Here is a 17,907-nt window from a genome sequence, read left to right on the forward strand (position 1 = left end):
ACATTAAACACAAACGTTTTGTCTTTTTTCCACACTGATGGTCTGGGAAGACAAGACAACACATTGAAAACAGGTAAAATGCACAAAAAGACAAAAGTGTAAATGCATTATCATGTATCTGCAGCATTTTAACTATCATTTCCATTCTACATTGATTTCAGATTGAACTATAACTACAGTGCATTATTATGCCCTGTGATGATAAATACAAATAATTGCCATGGGGCCCCAGACTATAAGCTGACCCAGAGGGCAGATATTCGTTGTGTGTCAGATGGTTTGTTATTGGATCAACTGCTGAATTACTTGGGAATATGCACCACTACAGCAGAGGATCAACTGAAATGATCAGGACCTTACTTATGCATCTACTTCACACTGCAAATGATAATACTTGTTCTTTTTCCTCTGTATTTATTTGGATGCTATATCTACTGGTTACTTTACAGATAAAGTTTGATAAAATAAAATGTAATAATTTGCAAACAAACTGTGTCCTATGCTCATACAATATTATACAAAGAACAATATTGCAATATTAAAGTTATGCTTGCAAAATGCTATTGATATTTTACTATTATTCAATGTGATACATTATTCAATGTTATATCATTTTCAGTTAAATCAGTAATCAGTATTTTTAAGAGATCACCATGCACATCCATTGTACAGTTACCCCAGTTAGGTTAAAATGTTTTTTTCTTGTCATTCTTTTGTTATTCCACAAGGAGGAGCTGTTATGTGAAAAAACACATCTCCATATACTTAATTTATTTCCTAATGCTGTGGGATTCATTTATGATTTTCAGATGTGTTAAAGGTGTAAATCACAGTTAAACAGAGGTGCCTATAGGCAGTTAAAGTGAACTGCTTCAGTGGGTCGGTGTGGATTTTGTTATTTATAATGACAGTATGAAACTGTAAATGTATTATTATATGAGGACAGTAGAATTTAAATTCTACCTAAAAGGATTTTAGCCACATCACAGCCTTTAGTGTCCTAATGGGTCCCTTCACAAACCTCCTGTTGACCATCAAACAGGACAGGACTTCAACTCTCCTCCATACCTTCTGTCATTTATTCCTCTTTCTATCTCGGATTCATTCACACAGTACCTATAGATTACTAAATGTAGCAATTTTTGAGTATAAAACAATAAAAACAATAAACAATACAACAATAAAGCGTGTGTGGTGGAGAAGGACATACAGGCTGCATGCTGAAGCGAGTGAATTGATCCGCAGGATCATTACTTCCTTTGGCCCTCCAGCTCTACACCTTGCCCCACTTTTCCCTCTGCGCCCTCCAATCCCCCTGTTCCACCAAATCCTGCCACTCCCAATCATTACCCCACCCCAAGGCTCCTATAAAACACTCTACATGCATACTACAAACACACACACACACACCCCACTAACATTAAAAAGTAAACATCCTGGCAAGTACAGACATTTTTATATCTGACTCCAATCAAAAGCCTTTTACCAACTTAAAATGCTCCCTTCTGCCTGTATTGTGCTTGAGCTGTGGAGCCCTTGTATGACGAAAAGGCAATGAGAAGGCAGCAGGTCAAAGGTTTGACCAAATAGCAAAAAACAATGACAGCACTACAGTGAGTAGCACACAGAAAGAAAGGAGTATCCTGAGCCAAAGATAACTGTTTCAACCCAACAACAAAGACCTGACATATCTCTGCGTACCATCTATAACATTAATGTTGATTGTTAAACAGTGAATCCGTCTGCAAAATGTCCAAACAGCTCTCCACAGAGACAGCTATCAGCAGCATCTCTACAACCACATTCACCTCAACAAGAGCCAAGTGAGTCTGTTTGCAACTTGTCAGACTGCAGGACATCCAAACCAGCAAACAGACGATTCTCTGTTCAGCCAAACACACGCCAGCCTGCTTAAAGAATGGGCATCATTATTTTCAACAGCAGAGATGGTGCCATCCAAGCTCTATTTAGATTCAACACAGCCAAATTAAGCAGTCTTTGCTTCTCCAGTACCACCCACTCAAACTTAAACCAGCCAATCAGAGAGCTACAGTACTGTAGCCGCACCACCAGCAGCCCCTCTGGACCACCTTACTCTACTCCAGACTATGTATTAACACTGTTTACATGACATAGACAACAGTCATTTATCATGAGTTGAATCCGGCAGTAAATAGTTATTCTCTGAAACACTAATTGTATTCATGCAAGTTTTCTTTTTCAATCAGAAGTTATATAAATTCAGTGAATTATTAATGGGTATTTAGGTTGAAAGGTATTAAATATGTATGGATGGGAATAGCAAAATGCACATGAATTATGAATGAATTTGAAGAGTCAACAAGGACATCTATTTCTTTTATGAAATGATGCATCCATTTCCCCCCTCCAACCAATCCTGTATGAATCTTGAAATGCAATTAAATGTCTAAATGTAACAATTTCATTATTTAACAAATAAAATTGAAATACAACCCAAATGGATTGTGTTAATCAATCTTTGGAGAGTTCAGAGTTGCTCAAGAAGAGGAGAAACACCTGCTGGTAGCAGTTGTTCAGGCCGTCCTCCAGAGTCACTGCTGCATCCTCTGTCCTGCTATCTTCCTCTAAAGATGTCTGAACGCACCAACACGCTGCAGCTGGACATGGGAGGGGGTTGTAAAACTTTGGTATGTTTATTGTAGAGCTTGTTAGTGCTGTTACCAACAACAGATGTCTTAAATACAACAATACTAATATCTTTCAACACGAATATTGAGGGGTTTCCTTTAAATCTACAAAAAACATAATTGTTCATTTTAACCACAAAGGATAAGGAGAGGTTCATCTGTGAAGTAAATTACTTTGTTCTCAAAAAACATCTCCTCTGTTCCGGTAAAGTCTCTTGTTGGCAAAGAGTTTTACTTCTTTCAATTTGGAGTTCATAAACTCCCACTGGCCCAAGGTCTAACAAGCCATTATCACCCCGTGAAAAATATGTTGAGAAAAAGAAATGAAATGATGATTTCTTTGAAAATGTCAAACGTGGTATAAATTCCTATAAATAATCTTAGTTTGTGATAATAATGGATGCCATGTGTTATTATGCAGTTTTCTAATGTTGCTTTCATTAAAAGGCTTTTGTTTTTTCTTTCCCTCAGATCCCGCAATTTTCTGTTCTGGGTGTGTAGATATTTTGGGTGAAGGCCATGTACTGCAGTGGCAAGTAGTGCAAATATCTGTTTATATAGGAGGTAAAGTGGTTCCACTTTTCTTGCTGTTTTAAACATTTTTGGCATATTTTGGGTGTTCAGAGTAAAACAAAAAAAACTATGTTAATACAACGTGTTGGGAAATGCTTTCCAAATCTTTCTCTTTGCTCTTGTAACATGGAACAAAAGTTGTTACCGATGTTGAAATTCTTAAATTCTTAAATTGGATTTCAACGTTTAAACCCTTTGATGTTATTCATGTGGTTGGCTTTAAAATATGAAATTGCTCAAAATACAAACTGTTGAAGTCATTTCTCTCCCACAGCTGTAGTAAATACAGTAAATTCCAGTCAAACTGAAACATGTGCTCTGCTTGGCCAAATAATACCCAAAGGAAAAAATACTTTTTTTCACTCACAGTCACCCCAGACCATTCATCAGCCACACAATTCTGTGTGACCTGCGTCTGATTGACTCTAAACTCAGATAACTCAGCCTGACTTCTGTATTGCCTTCAAATGCCTGCAGCCATGGTATAAACTCCAAGACATGCTGTCGCCTCATTGGATCTGTCCAGGAAGTTGCGTAAGTTGTGTTGTCTGGCCTTTTCTGGGATTTTTGTCTCATAGGGAAAAACACTAGTCTTCATGCAAACATAACTCAGAAAGAGCTTTTCCTCTTTAATATAACTACTACTCAGGAGATGAAATATAGTGATAACATATTCAATTTAAGATAACTTGCATTCAAAGTTCAATCCAGTGCCTAGGTTTTTAGGGTGGGCCATATACAGCACTGTGCCACAATTACTTTTTACTAGACCTTCAATATATACTGTACGTCATACAGACTCCAAGTCAGAACTGGCTATTTTCTGTATACAGTATGTTGCTGCCATCATGTCTTTTGGTGGGTTCAATGTTTTGACTTCAATTTGAAGCAAAGTTCCGGCTCAGATACTGTCTTGTATATTATCAAATGTCATTTTCAATGGACTGAGGAGTTGTCATGAATAGTTGTTGTTAGCTTCCCTGATTAAACCACAGCCCCTAAATCTTAAAATGTAGCTACAATTAGGGTAATGACGCCATGACATGTCAAAGGGATTCTCCCTCGGAAAAAAAGTTATGCATTTATGGCAAAATGCAAAATGCATTGTACTGTGGCTGTGCTACCTTCTGCTCTACTAGTTTAGCCACTAGTGGAAAAATGTCCTACAAATGCATGATTACATTTCTGCATGTAAAAGGACGATGAAATGATAAATGAATCTTAAAAGACCTTTGATTGTGTTGATTCATAATTTCCTTCTCTAATCTTAATCTAAATTGCTGCCCACATTAGTGATGGGCGAACAAGCAACAAAAACACCTCTTCAAACACACTTGAAAATACATGCTCTCCTCGGCTAAATGTTTTACCAAAAAAAAGTGATACAGTTCCCATATTCTTTGGCCCTCTGGGATGTTCCTGAGGTTATTGGGAAGTTAAAATTCTCAATTTTTTCTTCCAAGTGTCAGTGTGATTCTGGGCCTTACTGATACAGAGCTAAAGAGGTTAGAATAGAGAATTTCTATTTCGGTCCAAGTAAAACATCTGTAAAACGATTAAAAACACTACTGTAAGCATATTAGAGGGACTACACACAAAAATAGTACCCTAGCCACATTTCTCAACTTAAAACAGAAAAAATCCAGAAGAAAAACACTCAGAAAATGGATATTTTATGAAATTATTTCTACAGATATGTCTGTGCGTTTTTCTTATTTCCTTTAAGAAAATAGTCCAAAAAATGCCAAATAAAAAACTTCTAGAATACAAAAACACATCCACACAAATCACACACATACTTGAAATAACTATATACATAGGTTTATAGAAACAAGTAATTATAAATTGATGAAATGGTGAAATGCAATGAGAAGGCCCTATTTTTTGCTTTGACACAGCTGCAACCATCACAGGGTTAAAATGTTCCGGTCAAGTTTGGTATCAATAAATTTGTCTTCTTATTGGCTAAACAGGTAGGCCAGTTTCGTAACATTTAGTTTTAACTGGAAGGTATAGGTGTCAATCTTTCCCACGTTGGTCCTCCCTGAACTCTGCGACATGATTGGCTTCTATCAGGGCCATCTAGTGTTACACTAGACTGATTGGTTGACACAACCTGTCAATCGAATGCTGCCGGTGTTCTCAGTAACAGTGTTGCAGCCCTGGGGAAGAAGAGAGATCAAAACGCAGAAACAATAAACTGTTTAGCTTTCTTTCTGTTGAAACTCGGCCAGAAACTACAAGATTGTGAGGGGACCAGCTCGTATTGGATAAAATGAATTGGATATTCTTAGTTCCCCTTCGAGGGGAACTCAAACTGCGTCGGTTCACATAGTGTCGTAACCGACACAGTGTCTCGTTCCCCTATCTCGGGGAACAAGGGTTACATACGTAACCCGAGACGTTCTTGGATTGTTGGCGATATAGGAAAAAAAAGTTTTTGGCGATCTTTCACCGCTGTGAATGAAGACATGAGAAAAAAGGTATGGATGCACACTCCACTTTAGACACTAGCGGCGCAGAATCTTTCTGTATTTCTTTACTTCATAACAGGATTATAACTATAACTAAGTCATCTTATGCTTTGTGTGCGGGCTTAATTGAATCATGAGACTTTAAGCTTACAAATGGTGTGCTGCAAGAGCTTGTTTATAAGGATTTAATGCTTGCAATTTATGAGTAGAGAAAACGTTTTCTCTTAATTAGAGAAAACGGTCCCGTCAGCGGGACAGCGTCGCTAAAGAGATGCATTGAAGATTTTGTGGGCTGGGCAGTACCTGTGTTGTAGAAGCTGATGTGCATACACTAAAACGGACTGTTTCACTGAGAAATTGGCACCAAATTTAAAAAAAATATCTAAACTTGAAAAGGTTCGAAAGGGTTGATACATTTACATGTCCAAACTTGAAGGAACTGATTCTTTGAAAAAAGTCGGAACGTCTATCCTTAGCCCACATCTCTAAGTTTTTCAGTGATATTTGAATTAGTCTTCTTAGAAAATCCACCAAGCCAATAAAAAATGTGTAGGCGGGACTAAGAATGAGGACAGACCCTGCGTGTGCCACAGCCAGAAAAATGGCGACAGAAATGTAGGCAAAAATTGAGACACATGTGGGTGACATTAACACAGCTGTAGGTGGCTGTAGGTCAATTCACAGGAAAAAGAAAAAAGAAATCAGCATTTGTTTTCCAATCATCACAAAACAATAACTGCAAGCAACTACCATCGTAGTTTCTGTGTCGAGTTAAACTTACATTGGCAGGACGAATACATGAGTTGTTACGAAATTGTTGTGAACAAGCTTACATGGATCATTTTTATATTATTATTATTACAAATCTGAATTTGGATGAACCCATAAGATGGAGTTTTCCTGTAGAAAACTTAATGTTCATTTAGGGGTATAGAAAGTTCTACAACTCATGAAGCCCTGTGAAGCCCTTCAGAAAACCTTTAAGCTAAACTCAGAACTGCCTGGATGTGAAGTTAAAAGGATGTTTATGTTCATCTTTGAAAAGCATCCACTTGAGGTCATCTACAATTACTTTCTGTCTGTGGGCCCCAAGTCCATTGGTTCCTTCTGAAAATGTAAATCTTAAAAAAAAAAAGGCTCACAGATGTATAGTTTCAGTAATTTCACAAAACATCTGGGCACTGTTGTTGAGCTTAAGTTTCTCAAAAAGGAGTAAATAGTGCACTTTCAGTCGCGGACAAATATACATTTGAAATACGTAGCTGCCACAGTCACATCCTGGCTGATTTTTCCAGCCTGCCACAATTTTTAAGCATATGTCATCATTGCTGTTCAGCACATGAGCTGCTGTATAATAGATGATTTCAGGGCGAGAACCTCATTGAATAAACCAGTGTTATCGAGAAACATTTAGATATTATCATGATAAAGGTGTTGTTTTTTTATCTGCCATATGGTTTATTTAGTATAATCTGATGGTTTACTTTCCCAATAGGGATCACCCTTTTTACTTTATTTCATTACAAAACAGCATCTCACATTCTAAGAGTTTTAATGTTTTTTATTTCTTTATGTATTTATTTCTTTTTGTTTTAAATACAATCGGAGTACAGAATATTTGACGCCAAAAGATTGATAGTTTGGGAGAAATGATGAACATCCATGCCTCTGAAATTATGTTTATTCAGCAGTCAATATAGAATGTTAGATAAAACATTTTTTGGCACAGTTGCTTAATGATAATAAGCTGTCCCGTTTCTGTGTGATAATCTAAATAAATATGCAAAACCATAATTTACTTCCCAAATAAATACAATATAAACTACAATAAAGATGCACTGCATCCACGCCCCACACTGCACCTCCTAAGAAAAAAAAACAGACAAAACATAATTTGTTGTACTTCAAACTGTTGCAATGGATTCAAACCAAATAAAGATTGTTGAAGGTGAAAAAAATTGCTTCATAAATTCATTTCTTTCTCCTTAAACTCTACCAGGCACTACAACAAAGAGGAATTTGATGGGCCTACAGAAGGCTGTACTGTGGGCTTTGGATCATAAGTTACAAGGTTTAATGGATAGGCGCAAACACATTTCCAGATCCTGACTCTACGTCATAGTTTCTGTCAGCAAGAAAAAAAACACGCCACTACTGATCACTAAAACTATTCTTCTTTTTCACACTTGAGCCTCAGATTAGCTAAAAGTGTAAACGTTTTTAAATTACATCCAGAGACGATAATAAAGAGGTAATATCACCTGGAACTTGAGATGTAAAATATTCAGGAATCTAAGTTTGTGAATTTGTCATGCATTTTGGAGTCTTTGAGTGTTTTGGCAATCTTTGAGGAACATAATTCCAAAGTATTATGGATAATTACAATAATGGGTTATTTGGAAAAAGTATAAAAAGAAAGAATTTCTTTGAGTGTGATGAGTTATTTCATGGAGAGCAGATGGGATACATTTTCATGTTCTATTATTAACGTGAGTATTTATGTGTTTTGGAACAAAAGCCCTTATTGCTGACCTACACAACATCAATATACACAACAATTAAAGGTGGGTATCAAACCTGGAGCTATAGAAGAAGATTTTCGTTCATCATCAAATTCTTATCCATAACACTTGCTCTTTACCGTGTAATAACACTGCAATCAACAGCAATGCATACAAGCAGGGAAACAGGTCCCAAAGTCATGGCCCCTGATAACAACTCAACACACCTTTAAGTCAAAATACCTTCTGGAGACAGCGGATCATTTTAGGTCCATGGTGCACACTGCCCTGTGCAGAACTTGAAGTAAACATTTGTACATTACATGTATATTTATTTTATTTGTGGCTTTGAAATCAATTTTGAGCATTTTTTGCCAGAAAGGTGTAAATCACCTTTCAGGCAAATGCTCAAAATTGATTGTCATCATAATAATTATGCAAACTAGATTTCAAATTACTGAAGTGAACGCCCATGGATATGAAGTGTAGTAACAGCAACAATCTAGTCCCTCATGGCTCATTATATAGCTCATCTATCGCTCATCTATACTACTCAAATGTAATATCACAAAAATAACATTGCTACATTGTTGTTGTACCACAGTTTACAGTGTTACTAGACAGATAGAAAAGTTAATAAAAAGGTTTTTGGTATGAACAGTCATTTTCTGTGTATCTTGGAATCCACACACAAAGACAGCTCTTGCTGTTCATGTTATGTGGTTCCAATGTGTATTGACAGACGTACAAAAAAAAGTCTGCCTGTCACAAAAAGGCTGCCCTGGAGCAGCCTCAAACACATTCCCATCCTTTCCTCTTTTCCTTGAGTTTACAGTATATTCCATAGTTTTTCTTTTAACATCATTCATGTTCAACTCTACCAACAGAGGCTGAGAGCAGCATGAAGAAGTACATCTTACTGGGTCATACACAACCACAGTTCTTCGCCGACACATTCTGTACGGTGTGATAGCGGCTCTTGTTGTCCAGGAAGGAAAAGTCCTTTTCAAAAGCGGTGGGTCGGCAGCAGGGCCCGTTGCTGACTTTGTCCCTGCGGCCTTTCTTCTTGAAGCCTGTCCGCATCATGTGCTCCATGGTGATGTCGTAATTGTGCCTGTGGGCGGTGCATTTGCCGCTGCAGTAGCGTAGCAGTACTGTCTCGTCGCTCTCATAGCCGAGACCCAGTTCACTCACTGTCAGCTCCAGCTCCCTCAGAGAGCAGGGCTTAGGCCTCCTGGCTCTTTTAGTCCTTCGGGACTGGTTCTCACCCAGGCGCTGGCTCTTCCTTCTCTTCCTGTCGAGCAAGGTCCCAACTACATGCTGAAGCTCGCCCTCTGTGAAGCTCTGAAACATCACGGAAACTGGTAGAGAGGAGATAAAATCATACGTCTATAAACAGCAGGTGGTAGAGGGATTAACTGATTACTTTGTAATTGTGTGGCAATAGTCAGATTGCAGAGATAGCAAAGGATACTGTAGTCAGCACTTGCAGGATAATAACAAGTTGTGTAAACAGTTTAACACAAGTTTTGTTTTTTTTCTGACATCATGACAGCTACAAACTCTTATAATTATCAGCATCCCAGAAAGAGTTAGAGTTCCTTGAAGCCTATTTAAGATGATGAATGCCACTCAATGAGGCTGTGTGAAACCAAAGGGAAAGTGGGTATATCATCCTCTCGTGGTTCTATTGAATGCCAGTGAACTATGAGGTGCTAATTGACTGCCTGTTATTGTGAGACATTAAAATCTGCTCTTTAAACAACAGAGTCAGGTACTAAGTGTTCTGTCTGAACCCCAGCTGCCCTTTCACACGACACCCTATCTCAGACCAGACAAAGGAAGGAAGACAATAACAGTTTATCTTACACTCTGAGAGTAGAGAGTTCATCTCGTCTGCTGAGCGGGTTCTCCGATGTGGACCACCCATCTGCCGGGACAACACTGTCGATTCTGCTGCTCCTGATGATGATGATGATGATGATGATGATGATGGGGGTACTGGCTGTGAGGTTTTGGGTGTTGATTCTAATTTTGAAGACGGTCTTGATAAGGATGGAAATGTGTACAGATATTTTGTTTTAGGTTTGAACTGTCCGATAGTGGCCATGTTTCTAACAAGGAGGATGGACAGGGCTGCGCCACAGAGCATGAAGGCAAAAGTAGCACCTTTCCATAACTTCATCTTAGAACGTGGAGGAGCATTGAAACTCTGTTGGGAAAGGCAAAGCAGACAAACGTCAGACATGTTCAAACAGTCACACCTCAAGTCATCTAAACAATCTCATCAACTTGTCACATTAAAGCACAGAGAACAATTGTTATCTTCTGTGCCATCACAGTTCTTTGACCTTCCCATAAATCCACTTCTCTCACCAGGGCTTTCATTTTACCTTCAGTTTACATTTTCGGATTCTGGTGTCAGCCCACTCTCACTATAAGTGGGTTCATTGCTGACACATGAGAATGCAGTGTGTTTAAGATGCCTGAAGAAGAAAAAACATAACTTGGCTTTCTTATTTGAACTGAAGGCAGGCTGGATTAGTTTGGCAAACCCTTGCCCCATGATATATCTAGTAAATTTTCCTGAAGGAAATCCATTCCTTTCTTTACAGGAACCACACCTAGTCACAATGCTATGTATGATGAGACCTCAGTGAACATGTGTGTTTGTACATCCCTTTTTTCTTATACTGCCCCTCCCTTTCAATAGACACTGCACCACAGCAGCCACAAATTTGTTTTTGCATGAATTCACAGGAGTTACATCTTATGTTTTCGCTCTTCTTATTAATATGACGCAGGTATTCAAGAAGTTTTACAACTTCACTCACTTTTTTTGTATTTTTCATATCATGTCACCAGTGAGCAAAACATTCCCCCAGAGCAGTAAATGGTATACTGGCAGTGACTAACAGCAAATCCAGACCAGCCTCACAAAGTGTTTTGCCAGACTGGATTCTGTAGTGTACATATACAGGCTGCTGGAGTGTTTACAATGGGACAAAATGTCACATATCTTTGTCTAGTTAGTACAGAAGCAAAAATCTGAAACAAATAACTTTTGTAGGTTTCAGCATGTAGGTTAGTCCTGCAGATCACATTAAAGACAAAAGTTTATGGAAAATACAGGAACATTTTGGTTTTCTGGATGAACTTAACTTTTTTCTGTGATGTAAGTAAAACAAAAGAACTAAATGCAAATTGAGATGGCACTCCACAGTGCCTGACTGTTTTGGACACCGCAGAAGGAAAATACAAAGACGTCGCACGCATGAGTTGCAGTGCTATAAACAACGTATAAACAGGTAAAACCAGTCCTATCAGTCAAAGCTTGACTCATCACTCATAATTCCATATGGGTTTGACGTGGTAAGCAGCCTCTGTACAATGAACGGGTAGAATAGTATTCATTTAAAAGTCAAACATTTCAGCTAACAACCTCATTTGACAACGTCTATGTAAATCAAATGCGAAGCCGCGGCTGCTGCATAATGTTACCCGGTGCCGGGCTAAATGTCTGATGTTCGTTTCTCACTGTTTTATTTAATCACCAGACATGATAGATCGAACCCTCTATGGAAAGTCTCATTTTATTTCTGTTGGTTCAACACCAACTCCTAACACCAGAAATCTTGCTGCTCCTGCTTTAAATAGGATACATTTTTTGTTTTAAGATGAGCCAGTTTCTCATGATATATAGGAAAGGATGAGATCATTGTTTTCTGATGCTATTAATAGGTCAGTGTGGGACAATTACTCAGCCTCGGAATTCACTGTTTCACATGGCCGTGATACATCAATGTCTGGCCTGTTAGCTCTGTGGCTCATCTTGATAAAACAATAAGCTCATAAAGAACAGACGAGTCCTCCAATGTCTCAGTTGCTGACACTGGACAAAGCTTGGTCATCAAACACCAATATCATGTCCCTGAAGACACTTTGATTGTCATAATTACTCCACTCAGAAACACATTAGTCCCATGTGCAGTTGATTGGCGCCAATAAAAGTGCCAAGGAGCATTCTGCAGCTTGTTCAGATGGTCATGGATGACTAATCAGCACAGAAATGTAATATCTACCTCTGGCCCCTCGCTGTCATGGGCGTAAATATACAGATATTGATAGGGGGAAGGGGCACCAGTGTTTTCTTAGGAGCGCAACGGAAAAACATGAATGAGTAGTCAACTTCCTGAAATGACAAATGCTGCTGTTCTCCAGCAAACAGAGAAGAGCAACAACGCAGAGGATATAGCAAATACTCAGAGGACTCCCCAGCAGAAGGAAAAGACATCCTCAAACTGAGACATAAAAGTGCAGATGACTGACAAATACAACTAAAACAGCTCACATACAGGAACAACATGCCCGGGCCTCACAAAGCATCAGTGCTGAGGTGCCCATGCACGCTTCTGCGTGTGGAGATAAGGCTGGTCCAAGGTAGAAGGGCCAAAACAAATGCACAAAGTCATCTATTCACAAGGAGAAAAGACATTTTGCACGCATGAAAGTTCTTATTAGGATCTTGTGATTCTAGTGAGAGTGGGAGTGACTAGAAAATAGTACACCTGATGTTTGCTGTCAGCCCTATGTTACCTGAAGAGCTACCAACAGAGTGAAAACTGTCCCAGAGCATCATTAAGATGTTTGAGGCAAACAATGAAAGTAAACTGTCAGGCTGAAACCTTCTCAGTCTGTCAAAGCCATTCCTGAGACATTATGTATTCTCCCAGCATGCATCGTACAGTTGGAGCACGATCCTCAACCAAGCTCTTGTTGTGACTCAAAGGTCGCATTATTTCAAATGACACAATAAAATTGATGTTTTCAAGGAATAATTGGGTCACTGGTGATGGCGCTGCTAAGCTGGCGGTAATGTAATTACAGCAGCGTGCCACTCGTATCCTCCCCTTCCTCCCATGCCAGAAGGAGACACTCAACAGAATGCCACAGCCTATGGAATATGAACTAGAGATCTGTCAAAATGGGGATAAGGGGCGTCTGTGGTTAACACTTTTGAATGAAGCGGGCAGACAGGGGGTGCCTTCTTGTCAGCTTGCTTGGATCTTGACCAGTCTGACATGCTTACAGCAAAAGAAGATCACAGAAAAGGAATGAATGAAGAGCGTCTTTGTGCTGGAAAAAAGCAGATACCAACTTTTATGTCTCACCAGAATTTTCCCCTATATATTCCCCCTAAATACAGCCTGTTCTGTCTTACTCCCTCTCCCTTGCTCTGACTCACACATACCATAAACACACATGAGCAGCCCTTGCGTGGTTTCACTTTTCCCAAATCATCTGTCACGGGCTTGGGTAGAAAAGTCTAACCTTCCATGGTTGTCCAGACACCCAATTTACTTCCAGGGCACACACACACATTCCCAGTAGCAACATCACTTAACACCAGATAATCTGGTTTACAAAATACTGCTGCTTTTTGATATCTAGAAATGTCCACAGGTAACCATTGTGTATTTGCCACTGCACAAACCAATGCCTCTACCTACAGAAAAATAATTACCACGCTGTGTTTCAGCTCAGCTCCACCCATATGATCGGCTGTCTTTGCGCTACTCTGAACACACCCCATAAATACCTGCACTGAAAAGATAACAGAGGAGCATAACAAACATCGGGAAAGGCACCTACTGTGTTGTTCCAATGAAACAACGTGCTTTAGGGAGTCCTAGAGAGGCCTTGTCTTGTCTTTTCCCTCTTAAGTGAGCATCAGGAGGCCTGGGGACAGCTAGAGAGTGCTTGGGGAGGTAATAGGGACATATTCCAAAGATCAGGGCGGGATTAGCACTAATGCCTGCCGGCTTTATCTGCAATCACGTGGGTTAACACCTGGCTGCAGTGTTGGTGGCGCAGCCTCGGCCTTGCCGTATGTGTGTGCGTCTGCGTTAATCCATCAGACACCTCTAACTCAGGAGTTAGGCCAGCATGCAGGGCCCACAGAGAGAGCACCTTCTTCTTCTACTGAAACTTGTCCTGCTTTCAATCAGAATAATGAAGAGGTAAAGTGGCGAGTTTGGTTAGTTAGATCTTTTGTGTTGGCACCAAAAGACTGTAAAAGTGGATGTTCTGGGCCTGGATTGGCTGTTCTAAATCCAGCCTTGGTTCTAATGCAACTGAAAAAGGCTTAGGTTAGACTTCCCTGTAATTGTGTTGGGCAACTGCTTCGGTTGGCCTGCGTTCTGTCACTCAATAACCAAAGGATAATTAAAACAAGCCTGTTCCTTGTTAGTGAGAAAGCTGCCGTTCATTATTGAAAAAAAGAAAGGGGCGATACACGTTTGGGCAAAGCCTGAAAAACTGTGATAATTTTTAAACACATTCTGTAAATACCAAACAAGATTCCTACGTAATTTTACTCGACTGGATGGAGGTGAGTTGTTAAAAAGATTTTATTGTAGTGTGGAAGCTTCACTATCACATCCCACGGATTTATATGGATCAATAAGGGACTCAACAGCCTAGCACAATATCTCACAACTCAAACCTGTTGCTGTCAGGGTGGTGTTAATGAGGTGTTTGGGGAAAATACACGTATAGATGCACATTTGACACCTGTCCCAATTTGTCTGCCCTTTGCTATTCCTGGAAAAGTTCAGTCAAGGTATAGTTCTGACATGCATTAAAAAAAAGCCTTTTCTAACAGAGCAGGAGCAGAGGTTTAGCAGGAAATTATTTTTGTGTGAGGTGGAAGTAAGATTGATGATTGTTGTCTTGGCTACTTTCTAAAGAAGAGTCCATAAGCTGCTATTCTGCTAATCTGTCCATGCCAGATCCTCTATTAACACAACACTATAGCCTCTAAACCCATGTTAAACATGTTGATGTTGCTGTTACAAAAGGGTGACTGCCATCTGGCACACGCTGAATACTACTTTTAAATATCACCCACATGAGCAAGCACAAGCAGGTACAAACTTGTGAAATATGATTACATTTTGCTTGTTTATAAGCCTATCCTCTTTTTAAACTACTAACATACTAATTATTTTCATGCACAATGTATATTTTGATAAGGATCTGACAAAAATGGCTGATGACACGATGAGGAGTGGTGCAGGAGTTCAGCTTTCCCTTAGTTTCTTCAAATTATGACCAGCTCTGGCAGGTTATGACAGTTGAACGGCTCAATTGACTTTAGGCTCAACCTCTATCCGGCCTCTTGGGGCTCCGCTGGATACAGTATAATCTCTAAGTATGATATGAGCTTAGGGAGAAGGGGATCATCACTTCAGTAAAATGCCCAACGTGAGTATTATCAAGTTGCTTCTCTCAGAGTACCTTCATTATATTTTTAGATGACAAGTTCAGCAATTTGATCCAGCTCCTGTTTAATTATTTAAACTATTAAAGGCATAGCTCTGCATAAACTGTTGATCTCTAAAAAGATGAATGCAGAGAATAATAATTATCAAAAATCAGTGTTTCATAAGCGTTCAAAGTAGTGCTCAAACATTTGGAAGAGAAAAGCCAGAGAGAGTTGAGGAGCAATTACACATTATAATGATGTAAACCACCATGTTGGATAAGTGACAGGAGAAGAAAATATTCCTCTCTGACAAAACAAACTTGTTTGTGTAGTGAGAGGTTGAATAAATTCTGCAAGTAAATTACAATCATAATTTTGTTGTTTTTTCCCCCAACACAGTGGAATGCCCCTTGTAGTCAATGGTAACCGCTCTGCAAACATTTCGTGACAGGCTGCTCACTATTGACATGCGGTTCCAGCAAGAGCCGCCTTTTGATACAGATAATCCAACGTGTGTTTTCTGCCACTCAAGCACTTGGTGAGGCATCCCTGTCAGTGGCACCTAACGCCTTCCCCATAAGCTGCCAGCTTAAACTAACAAAAGAAGATGTGGTGTCCTTACCGTTCGGCCGGCTAATCCAGACTTAGCTGCGTGGCGTCGTCTTCAGCTGACCTCCACAGGCAAGTGCTGGCTGGGTAAGTCCATCATCATCACAGGCGAGGGCTGGACTCCTGCATTTTACCCAGAAAATCATCACAACTCCCTGTGCCTGCAAGTAGGGGAGGTGTCCTGACTTGATTCAGGTCCAGAGTATATTATTCTTTTATCACATTTGCATTTCCATGGAACGCTTTTAGGTTGCAAAGATCAAGATCAACATTCCTCTGAATGTAAGCGTGCACTTCATGGCAGTCAGGTTAATCCATTCCCAAAGAGGAAAGTTTGGTGTTTAGAAAAGTCCCCGACTTGGCATCTGGTTCACTTCAGAAAACTTCTGTCAATGTGTTTTTCCATACAAAACTTCTGGTCCTCCTTTTAGCACAAACCTGAACCTGAAACAGAGGAACAGAGCAAAATAGTGTGATGTAACAAACAGATCTTACAGAAGACTTAACTTCTTTCCATCTGTTGTTAAACTCCTTCCACTTTGAATCATTGCATCTCCATGCAACAGCGCCGTTGGAAAGATAATGCACATCTCCTTACCCTTTCTCCAGCAGCAGGTCTTCTCTTCAGCTCCAGGGAGGGGAACTCTGCGGGTTGAGAAGATGGGTTAGGGTGAGGAGGGAGAGCGTGGTTACCGTAAGTGGAGCAGAGAGCTTCTCTGATGCCTCTGCCTCCTGCCTCCCCCCCTCAACTGTTGCTCCTCCTCCTCCATAGTTGTACTTGTGGGACGAGTCGGATTACTCCTGACATGATAATCTCCCTGGCTCTAGCTCCAGGAGCACCAAAGGATGCTTTGGCCTGAGCAAGGGCTTACATTTACCTTCTGCCTCAACAGAGTCTGCCATCTTAAGTGGGCAATTGGTAATAGCCTCAATTGGGCAGATAAGAAGGGTCTGCTGAAAGCAAGTGTTTTCCAATCTTTTAGGGGGAATTAAGGAAGTTTACAATTGGTTTAAATGGTGCTAAGACAATACTAACCCCCTGTTAAATGGAATTATCACAGCAGAGGTATTTCATGATGATTTAATCTACAGTTGGCTTGAGATAAAACCAGGGATGTTGTTGTTGAGAATCTCACGTTCACGTCCCCTCCAATACAAACCTGTATTTTAGCCCTTGAGCCTCTGCAAATGAGGTGCAGATGGTTGTGCTTTTGGAAGGCATCAGGCACTCCAGACTGCAATCTAAATAAATACCCCATCCAGGAAGGGAAATGCGTCAGGTGTGGAGGGTCAGTCATATATAAACAAAGGCCAAACAGTTTGGAGACAAGTGAAGCAATGCATAAGGGAGGGAAAGCCGAGGGAGATACTTAGTCTTACATGTGGCGTTTCAAGGCATACACCAGTAAAATGAATCTACAGGTACAATGTTGATCTAAAAAAAATTGATGGCTTCAGAAATGTGTCCGCAGTAAAAGATGTTGAAATAAAGCAGCATCTTAACTAGAAAAATGAAGTCAGGTTCACAACAGGAAACAAATTATTTGCTTACAAACATCTCATTCTAATGCTATGAGTCATTCTGATCCATGGGCCAAATTATACACAAATCACGCTTTGCATAGTTCCACTAGTGAGTAAGATGTGGCCAAGCGCTAACTTTCTAGGACTTAAAATTCCTTTAGTGTTGACTGAGAGAAAAACAGAAGGAATCTTTACCTAAGCTCATCTCTGACAAAAATGTGTATTGATCGATATTCTAAAGTTGTTATCTCAGTGACCCAAAATGTAGATTTCATTTAAAGCCAATATTA

At 39.8% G+C, this 17,907-nt stretch overlaps 1 protein-coding gene across 2 annotated transcripts; it reads right to left on the reverse strand.

The window, feature by feature from the left end:
* Nucleotides 1-8,630: 8,630 nt before the first annotated feature.
* Nucleotides 8,631-16,914, reverse strand: LOC116699518 (neurturin). Of its 2 annotated transcripts, XM_032532158.1 has the most exons (4): nt 16,692-16,914; nt 16,107-16,537; nt 10,087-10,429; nt 8,631-9,578 (listed from the first exon to the last, which is right to left on the reverse strand). In XM_032532158.1, the coding sequence occupies exons 3-4, from the start codon at nt 10,400-10,402 to the stop codon at nt 9,142-9,144; spliced, it is 753 nt and encodes a 250-aa protein (XP_032388049.1). In that variant the 5' UTR covers nt 10,403-10,429; nt 16,107-16,537; nt 16,692-16,914; the 3' UTR covers nt 8,631-9,141. The 2 variants fall into 2 exon arrangements, with proteins under 2 accessions (XP_032388049.1, XP_032388050.1); XM_032532159.1 differs by lacking the exons at nt 16,107-16,537; nt 16,692-16,914 and adding an exon at nt 13,870-14,220.
* Nucleotides 16,915-17,907: the final 993 nt, after the last annotated feature.

The sequence above is a fragment of the Etheostoma spectabile genome, chromosome 12, assembly GCF_008692095.1.
Source record: "Etheostoma spectabile isolate EspeVRDwgs_2016 chromosome 12, UIUC_Espe_1.0, whole genome shotgun sequence".
Lineage (NCBI taxonomy): Eukaryota > Metazoa > Chordata > Actinopteri > Perciformes > Percidae > Etheostoma > Etheostoma spectabile.